Source organism: Cydia pomonella, chromosome 4 (assembly GCF_033807575.1).
Source record: "Cydia pomonella isolate Wapato2018A chromosome 4, ilCydPomo1, whole genome shotgun sequence".
Taxonomy (NCBI): domain Eukaryota; kingdom Metazoa; phylum Arthropoda; class Insecta; order Lepidoptera; family Tortricidae; genus Cydia; species Cydia pomonella.
The window spans coordinates 2516069-2526642 of NC_084706.1; the positions used below are offsets into that span (position 1 = coordinate 2516069).

Below are 10574 nucleotides of genomic sequence, written 5' to 3' on the forward strand. Positions count from 1 at the left end.
ACGAAATAACAAGAAATATATTATCTGAACAGGGTGCCGTGCCGAGCCAACGTGCCAATCTTTACGCTCCCCACCGTTGCGTAGACTCAGACCAAGATAAGTTGGCAGCGATTTTGGCAACCCAGACATTGCACGTGTTATTTTAAACGTCAATGACATTACGACGTTTACTTAACATTTGCACAGGCTGGGCTATCAAAATCGCTTGGTCTAATTCTAGTCATCTTTCTCTATATTACTCAAAGAGCATATAATCACTACGTTCTAATATTACTCTTCCATTAGTGCGAAAGTGACAGTTGTGTTTCGTTCGCAACGGAGCGTAAACGATTGGCACGATGGCTACGCAGCCAGGGGGGTCTACCGCGAAAACCGAAATTCGCAAATTGCGGGGATCTTTCTCTTTTACTCTCACTAAGACGAAATTAGAGTGACAGAGAAAAATGCCCGCAATTGACGAACTTCGATTTTCGCGGTTATAGTATAGCCCAGGCCTCATGAAATGTATATGGTGGGAGATGGAGCTATTGATTTTGTGATTTAGTGCCGAAGATGAAGGCCGTGTGAATTGCATTTGAAGATAAGCCAACCGGCGCCGGCTACCTAATTGCGTCAATGGATTAATAAAACAAAATAAATTGTTTATTTCAGGACATACGATCCATTTTTTGTTAGTTCATCAGAATTACTTACATCCTATATTAGTACTTACATAAAAACACGTATAACTATTAACTACTTACTACATAAACATTGCGTGTAGAGAGGACCACGGGAGAAGATGGGTTATTTAGCCCAGCACTTATCACCACCTCAACCCAGCACTTTGTGAGGCGGCAATCTGCACGCAAATGCATTTGTCTCGAAGTTAATTATTAGATGCGAGATTCTATTGAATACTGTGTAGATATTTTTTTAAGGCGTTCGAATGTCATTAAAAGCTCTTTCTTTAACTTTCATGCGAGTTGCAGTCGGGTAGAGCCAAGATAAGCCAAAAATATCTTCACCATTATCTAACTATATTTGAACTCTTAACGACCTTATAACTGCGTTCGATAATATCCAGATAAGAACCGTCGGTCAGACAGTGACTCGCAACAGTCGTGTACTTAAAGCCATGTCTCCTTTAATAACTGTGTCCGAGGTTAACCATTTATCTGAAGACCAGTTCGAGTGGATGTTTGGTAATGTGATAGAACTGTGTACGGAAGCTGCGGCTAAAGCGAAGACGAAACGGCCATTTGCGAGTGTAGACGAATTGTGCGAGGCGTTTGCGTCGTATTTGGATGAGATTACTGAAAACGGTGAGTCATAGCGATATAAAAAGGGTCCAATAAAGTGTGATTTTATTTGCCCGTTTCCTCCTTCCGTGCCTTATCAAAATATATTTTTTGTGAGGGCTAAATCTAAGTAGGTACATAGGTATCTCCTTTAAAACTTCTCCTTGTTCTTAACTATTGCGATAACCGAAGTTTTTTAGCTATAAGTACCTACTCGTATCTATATCACCGCGACTCCCATTACTGCCATCGGCACAAATGGTATCTGGGCTAAGTCGCGGGAAGAACTCAAAGCACCTATTAACCGTTGATACAGAACATAGCGTAAGTATAATAGTTCCACCTTCAGAATATTGGTATCTAGGGATCGCCTTACAGAATAAGGGCCTGGCTTTTGTCACTCATTTGTTAAAAGTGCAAACCATCTATGATTTCAGAAAAGTTAGTGGTCTTGAAACTGCACCCTGACCTGGCCGGACGGCTGGCGGCGCGCGGCGAGCTGACGCGCGAGTCCACCGCGGAGCAGCGCGCAGCCGGCCTCGACCGCCTCTCGGCCGAGCAAGCGTCCCTCATAGGCTACAGAAACGAGAAGTATGCATCACTGGATAGCCGCGTACTGACAATGTATTTCGTGGTTTGGGTTTGTTGTGGTTAGTTGGTTACGAAGGAGATTCAACACAATTCGATAACCCACCCACGACAGATAGGAGACGGTCACTGTATTGTATAGCTGGTTGGAAATAGGATATCAAACTGTATTCAGTTCACATCAAAGGCCCTCTTTGTTTTTAATAGTCGTACCTACACAGAAACCATTCGTATAGTCACACACCTTTCGTAGATATTTGGGGCATGGCATGATGGCATACTGCCGCACGAGTAGCAGAGAAATCGCTATGATTGTTTGTCCATGTCACACTTTTTTTTTGCCCACTGTATATTTTAGTGTGGCTTACGGTAGTTACGGTGGGCAACAAATAACCCGACCAAATTAGGGGTCACAAAACCGCTAGTATTTTTAAAAACCGGTTTTTCGGTTTTTGTAGATTACAAAACCGGGTCTTCCGGTTTTTCGGTGATTTTTCGGTTTTACATATAAAAAGTGAAAAAAACTGCATTTTATGAATTTAAACTTTAATATTCAGTCATTTAACAATGGATATAAAACCTTTTTTATATCTTATAATTATTAGAAACAAAAAATAAAAACAAAATAACTAAACTAATAACCTCCATGCACTTCTGGAACGCAAAATTAACTACAAATAGTTATCATAATAAGACAAAACGCAAAACATCGTATATTCCTTTTACGAAAGTAAATACTTATTAAATACACTTAACATTTGAGATCAATATTAATTGTTTTCATAGGTTAAGTTACTAAATTGGAGATCCCTTACAGGCTTACAGGAGATTGGAGATAATTATAATCCCTCTTCTCGCCTTCTTTCAGCCAGGCAATTAAGAATAAATCATTATAATAACCCACATATAGAGATATTCGTTGCAGGGATAAGTTCACATTTGTTTGCACACATATAATTTTAAATTTTTCATAGTATGCATTTACCTTGTGGTTCGTACAATAAAAAGTTCGACTGCTAGTATTAGACTATTGCTAATAACTTAACTAATTGGTAGGCTAAATCAACTATCAAGGCAAGCGATTATTTTTGGTTTTTCTTTACGAATTGATAATGGGAACTTAGGATAGAGAGAATGTCTAATGTATCATCACTATACGTAGGGTATGGCAATTAGCTAATTTTTATTAATTCAATTATATGTTCTATATTTACTGATAAACTAAAAAGTAGAAATTACAAATAGAAGAAGTTATAAGTAGTAATAAACTGATAATCAAAGTAATACTTACAACTATCAAGTATTTAAGTGTAAAACCGAAAAACTCGAAAAACCGGTTTTTTCAAATTTGAAAGCCGGTTTTCTCAATCGACGAAAAACCCGGTTTTTTCGGTTTCGGTGAAACCGGTTTTGTGACCCCTAGACCAAATTACGTAGATTGTTGAACTCATCATTCTCATCAACCAATCGCGTTGCGGCGTTAGACTGCACGATTGGCTCGAATTCGTGTGCGTGACACCGCTGTACTGGCCCCATTCTTATTGTCCGTAAGGCCCGTCCTTAGATATATACGTTAATGAGCAGCACAGAAGACATCAGATTTTTGAAGCGAGGTTTACAAAACAAATGTGAATTTTATACTTCCTATCGCGTTGCGGCGTTAGACTGCACGATTGGCTCGAACTTGTGTGCGTGACACCGCTGTACTGGCCCCATTCTTATTGTCCGTAAGGCCCGTCCTTAGATATGTACGTCAATGGGCAGCACAGGAGACATCAGATTTTTGAAGCGAGGTTTACAAAACAAATGTGAATTTTATGCTTCCTGTGTAGCCCAAAAGATGGCAAAATCTACTACGCACAAGAAAACGTACGAGAACGGTAGATGGCAGCACTTGCTTTGGCGTGAAGTGTCAATGACGTCGATGTACATGTTTATGTTTCCGATCTAGACCCTCCAACGCGCACGATCCCTATAGGGAAGACTTAGGAAACTTTCTATTTACGACTGAAAAGAATTTGTCACGGAGAGGCGAACATAGTTACTAACGCCATCTATGATTGTTTACTAGCAACCATACGCTTTCAAGAACTAGAAGTTGATGGTTAGGTTGGTATGCTTGTAGTTCCATCATATTCCGCTAAGAGCGCCCTAATCTATGACAAACATTTTTTAATAGCTTGTCTATAAATTATAGACAAGCTATTAAAAAAATGTTTGTCATATTATAGACTATAATCATAGACAAAAGAATAATAGAGCCATACACACAAAAAAAAAACAAATTGTTTATGACTTACTTATCACGACCGGTCTGGCCTAGTGGCCCTGCTTATGAAGCCGATGGTTCCGGGTTCGAACCCCGATAAGGGCTTTGGGTTATGAACACAGATATTTGTTTCTGAATCATGGTTCTAGATATAGTATGTATTTATCTATATACGTATGTTTATCGTCGCCTAGCACCCATAGTAAAAGACAATTCGAAATATAGGTGAATTGTCAAAGAAACCATCTTTACTGCCATCTTTCGACACATGATTAAAACTTTTAGAACGCCATAAATTTGACACATATCAGTGAAAGAATAAGGACCTAAGTCAAATGGCGTCCTAAAAGTTTGAATCGTGTGTCGAAAGATGGTAGTAAATTTACTGTGTGTACAAAGTTTTCGTTGACAATCCACCTCTATTTCAAATTCTTTTTGCCCATAGTACAAGCTTTGCTTAGTTTGGGGCTAGGGCTAAGCTAGTCGATTTGTGCCAGATTGTCACCAAATATTTATTTTTTACTCTCTCTAAGCTCTCGGAAATTTCAAACTTAACGAAACTTTCATTTTTGGAATGAGAAATTTCTATTCCTATACATAAGGAAATTTCGCAGTTTTGGCAACTTTCCGAAGGCAAATCAGTAGTGCTAATCATAGTTTCGAATTCTCATTGGCGGCATTGTATTCCTTTACAGATACAAAGCCAAGTTTGGATTCCCGTTCATCATATGTGCGAGAGAAAACAAGATTGATTCCATAATAGAAGGCTTACAGCAGCGCTACAACAACGGCCGCGCCCAGGAGATACAAACAGGCATCAACGAAGTCAAGAAAATCTGCAAGCTGAGGATTCTTGATATCGTCAAGCAAGAATGAATTATAGTCACTTTTAAAAACAAATTTTCTACCTGCTTCAAATTTTCTATACTAGGTTACTCAATCCTTGATCGAAAAGTGCAATCACGTGAAAGACATGGTTAACCCTTTGCCCGGCAAATAGCAACCTTACTGCTTACCGGCAAGGTTCACAATGAGTTGTAATGGCGTTTTTCATAAACATGCTTCACAGCTTGTGAAGTTTTACGAATAAGGGGGTTAGTCTATGAATGAGCGTTTAGTTAAGGTGGTTCGATTTCCATACAAAAAACGATTGCGTTTTATGACGTCATTATACACTATTACTATATAAATATGTGCGCATCTATCTACTTTCGAATATTAGTTTGCGCTAAATTGATAGAAAAACTATGTTTCGTACAGAAACCACGCAAAAAACGTTATTTTGGTGTTACTTTGATAGAAAAATATAACGTTTTTTGCGTGATTTCTGACAACATTTCTGAAACATAGTTTTTCTATCAATTTAGCGCAAACTAATAGTCGAAAGTAGATAGATGCGCACATATTTATGTAGTAATAGTAATAGTGTGTTATGACTTCATAAAACGCAATTCTTTTTTGTATGGAAATCGAACCACCTTAAAAGTAACCTATTTAATCCTGTATGTGTAACTGTCATACGATCATTGCTATTGTTGTTCAGTTTACGTTAAAGATTACACTTTTACATCTTACTCCTTTGTAAATGCGAAAAATGTAAGCATATCTTTGACGAATTGACGTCGACTGTACAGATCAATCAGAAGAGCTGACATGAATGGAACAAATGAGTGAATGAAAAATAAATGTCTGCGTGTATAACATGGAACAAATGAGTGAATGAAAAATAAATGTCTGCGTGTATAACATGGAACAAATGAGTGAATGAAAAATAAATGTCTGCGTGTATAACATTAACCAATAAAATGGCGGCTGTGACTGTATACCGATACATGTATCATTCATACAATGAAAGTTTCGTTCTTCTATTCTTTTCAACTTTCGCGAAACGACCTGTACTATTACTAATTATAATACTATTGATAACTAAAAGTTGTGTGCGTTTGCTCCTCTGTAAATAAATAAAAAAATCTTTAAAATACATACTTTTATTACGTAAATAGAAATAATTGAACTAGTAGGCAACCAAAGCATTGCCGGGCATTTTCCAGGTCAAGGCCTAATAATATGGCTTTGACCTGGAAGTGGGTATCAGCTATGGGGGGAAACCAAATTACACCCAAAAGTGAAAAGCTCCTGACAGCTTGAATACTAGTCCCAATGCAGACACCTTTTAGTTCATTAGTTTGCTTAGATACAAGTTAACATCCAGAAATATCTCACAGAAGCCCAAGTGACCTTTCAACCACAGCGTGGGGTTGGCCGGCAACTTCGCACAGATCTGGAGTGTTGAGGATGTCTTCGAAGCCTATTTCAATGTCTCGGCCGGTTAAGACGTCGCGCTGAAGGTTAGAGCTGGGCAGGAAGGGTAGGCGGCCCACCTAGAACAGTCAAAATATGTTATGTAAGTGCTGGGCGTATGGGGCTACAACTTACAGCATTTTTAGGGTTCCGCACCCAAAGGGTCACACGGGACCCTATTACTGAGACTCCGCTGTTCGTCCGTCCGTCTGTCACCAGGCTGTATCTCATGAACCATGATAGTTAGCCAGTTGAAATTTCTACAGATTATATATTTCTGTTGCCGCTATAACAACTAAAACTAAAAACAGAATCTCGAGGTTCTCATCCAATCACCGAAGTTAAGCAACGTCGGGCGGGGTCAGTACTTGGATGGGTGACCGTTTTTATAGATAATGGTACGGAACCCTTCCTGTGCGAGTCCGACTCGCACTTGGCCGGTTTTTTTAACCCCAACTTATACCAATATTTTATTGTGCTTCTGGAATTTTGAAAAGCTACGCTTAGATTTAGTAACTCATAACAAAGCAACAACAAAAACAGTGGGGATTCGTTTAAGGGCATATTTGGTATAGTATATAAAAGAAACGTTTTTTGATACGAAAAATGTTTGCCCTTTCTATGGAGGGTTGGCCGACTTTAGATGACCTGCCCAAAAATAAACAAGTATTTTCCGCATCAAAATTTTTTTTCTTCTATTTTTGCCTAATCAAAATACTATACCAAATATGTTTTTCAATGCGTCCTCACTATTTTTGTTACACCTGTATGTATATTTAAATGTTTTTGAAATATCGCCAAGGGACTTAACACAACTTACACTTAAATTCAGAATTGAGAGTAACTCACTGGACAGGCTTTTCTAAGTTTTAGAACATTTACTATGGTAAGAGAAAAGTTATCACCACATAAAAAGAGTGTAAATGTATCTGATATAACTATACAGGGTGGAAAAAATTTATGGGCCCTGGAGGGAAACTACCTTAAAACCTCAAGTTAGCTCATTTTACTTAAAGGAAACATTCTTTGAATCAATAAAAAAAAAACTTTTATTTTTAAAATAAAACAATACTGCATTTAAAGATTTTTTACAATGGGTTTGTCTAAAAATATTCATGTGTGCCACATTTTCGAGTTTATGGATATTTTGTACGTCCGATGAGTGTTTATTTATTGTATGTATAGCATTTACAGAGTTGCTTAATTATAAATTATAATACAATATCTAAATTCTTCACACATGACCATAGTGTTTGAAGTATCCGTCATGGGTTTTCGTAAGACCTAATGTTTCTTGGATAAATTATAACATTAACTCTATCACGTAGTGAATATTCTAGCAATTTTATAGTGATTTTTTTAAATTTTTAGTTGGTTGCGTTACTGGGCGACAAAAGCAATGTTTTTAATGCAGTTTTATGGCTCTATCCCTCCTAGGCCCATTCATTTTTTCCACACTGTACGGTCACGTCTGAAAATATTGATACGGACAAAGTGCCAAAAACATGTAAACACTAACTTAATATAGCACAATAAGGTAGTGTATACTTATTTTGGGCACTTTTTTCCTACTGATATTTTCAGATGTGACTGTACCTGTAGGTTTTAGTTATTACCGAAGCAATCACTTCATCAACCAGTTTGTTTCAATTGAATTGTGTTTTTATGACATATAGACATTAGATATAATATAAGCAATAAACCACACCTCCATATGGTGTTATCTTTATTAAAAATAGTTGTCTTTAAAATGACAATTTACTTTATAATAATCAATTAACCATAGAGAATTAGACATAGAAGTGGATTGTCAAAGAAAATTTTGTAGGCACGGTAAATGTCATAAAAACAAACTACAATTGACACAAACTGGTTGAATTATTTTCTTTCAAACCTTGCCTTGTCCACAAAAAAGAGTTTTAGAAAAATATGCTATATATTGATCAAAAATTTGGTCAGGGTCCTTTTCACACAGATGATAGATTAATGATGTTCAAATAATAGAAAAAAGACAATACCTTATTTACAAAGTTCAATTCCATATTGAGTCTCATTGGTGCATGGAGACCCTGGATGTTTCGGAGCATTGCCATATTCATTTTTTCTTCATTCAAGCGGTACTGAAAAACAGATGAGAAAGGGTTACTCAGCTATTTCCAATTAAAAGTTATGTTGTGTGAGGAAATCCTCTCAATAGGATGGATTGACTTTCTTTTATATTTTTATTTTTTTCTTCTGGCTTTCACTTTCTGCCAATTTGCACAGGGTGAATTTGCCAATGTCGGTGTTGTGAATGACTTTCTTTTTAGATTGCAGGGAACTGAATAAGGACAGATGACAACCCGACATTGTAAAAACTTTTTGTTCAGCAAAGGAAATTTTTTGGGTGATATGATTTGAATTTACAAGCTAAGTAATATAAAATAAATTCCTTATATTAGAACAAGAAAGCAATCGATAATAAAATGTATAACAAACCAAACCATGTTGTAAGTGTGCGATTCCGATTTGCGAACTTACATTTCGTTCAGACACTTCCAAAGGATGTGCGATGCCGACATTTGCCTTGGTCGCTCCCAGCCCTGCAGTGAACGGATCAGGGACTCCGAATGGGCCCTCCTGGACTTTGATGTCACTGCCGACCTCGGGCTTCACTTTCAACGGTGGCAGACCGAAGCTCTAAAATATAAACGCATTATTTCATTACTACAACACAAGAAAACATAACCAATATGATCACGAACATTGTTTTAGCATTATTTATCATTCACGAATACTAAATTGCTAACCATTTTGCGGCCTGTTTTTCAATATAACAGTATTAAAAAGTGAAATAAATTTATATAACGGGTAACAGTTGTAACGAAACAAAAATTGTTCGGCTTCTGCAAGGATGCAATGACAAAATTAAGCTCAGCAACTTCAGCAAAAATCTGTCAATTCACGACGCTGGGCAATAGTGTTGCCAGCTCATGGATATGGAAAAAAATATTGTAATGTCTAGAATATGCTAAAGTTTTTTGAAATATGCTATAAAAATGCTAATATGTGAAAATTTCGGTTATCGAAGTTCGTGGTAAGTCCTCTGCTACAGTCATAGAAATCTGATCCATAGAAAAAAGACAATCTTATCAACAAGAATGACTGTCACATTTCAAAAGTGTGACCAAAAATTAAATGCAAGTGTGTGCGTAAATTATCAATGTGAGATCAAATATAGTGATGTCATGTTACAACATATTAATAATCTATTATCCTTAAAAGCTAGAAAATCAATGAATTGTGAATTTTTTAATAATCCGTAGGTGTTTGACTGCTTTATCGACTACTTTTTCAAATGTGTTTGTTTAATTTTTTTATACTACGTCGGTGGCAAACAAGCATAAGGCCTGCCTGATGGTAAGCAGTATCCGTAGCCTATGTACGCCTGCAACTCCAGAGGAGTTACATGCGCGTTGCCGACCCTAACCCCCTCCCACCCTCGTTGAGCTCTGGCAACCTTACTCACCTGCAGGAACACAACACTATGAGTAGGGTCTAGTGTTATTTGGCTGCGATTTTCTGTAAGGTGGAAGTACTTCCCCAGTTGGGCTCTGCTCTAGATCTGGAATGACATCCGCTGTGCTGTGCCCTACCACACAGAGCGAGATGACATTCACAATGCCCATACCTCTCTTGTGGACGTAGTTTAAGGACATACCCGGGTCCAAAATGGGTTTAATGGCAATACATGAAGAATGCAAAACAGAACTCAAATATGTCAATAGTGCCAATTACATCCACACTTTATCAGACTTAATATTTGATATTCCGTGAAACGAAAACGATTATCAGGCTCGAAATCGAGACTGATTTCGGTCCGAAATTGGGAAGGGTGGATGAAATTCGCGCTAATAAACGAAAAAGAATAAGCGGCTAATTTAATTGGATTTAGGTGCCATCTTAAAATTATTATAATCTATCGACGTCCATCCAAGTCAAAATTCATATAAAAATATAAACTACATAAGGCGATGACGCATATTGTTGCTGCCAAATTGGTGCAAACTTGTCTAAGACCAAATATGCAAAAAAAAAACCAGATGCTTAATGGAAAATTATGATGCCGAATGCAAAGCGAGTGAAAATATGCCAGA

General features: G+C 37.3%; 2 protein-coding genes across 2 annotated transcripts; one reads left to right on the forward strand and one right to left on the reverse strand.

Moving 5' to 3' along the window:
- Positions 1-768: 768 nt before the first annotated feature.
- LOC133516849 (2-oxo-4-hydroxy-4-carboxy-5-ureidoimidazoline decarboxylase-like) lies at positions 769-6060 on the forward strand. The gene is made up of 3 exons (XM_061849841.1): positions 769-1304; positions 1718-1871; positions 4833-6060. Exons 1-3 carry the CDS (start codon positions 1118-1120, stop codon positions 5011-5013), a joined length of 522 nt encoding a protein of 173 aa, XP_061705825.1. The 5' UTR covers positions 769-1117; the 3' UTR covers positions 5014-6060.
- Positions 6061-6109: 49 nt separating this feature from the next.
- LOC133516850 (proteasome maturation protein) lies at positions 6110-9399 on the reverse strand. Its single transcript, XM_061849843.1, has 4 exons — positions 9228-9399; positions 8959-9117; positions 8457-8558; positions 6110-6518 (listed from the first exon to the last, which is right to left on the reverse strand). Exons 1-4 carry the CDS (start codon positions 9228-9230, stop codon positions 6357-6359), a joined length of 426 nt encoding a protein of 141 aa, XP_061705827.1. The 5' UTR covers positions 9231-9399; the 3' UTR covers positions 6110-6356.
- Positions 9400-10574: the final 1175 nt, after the last annotated feature.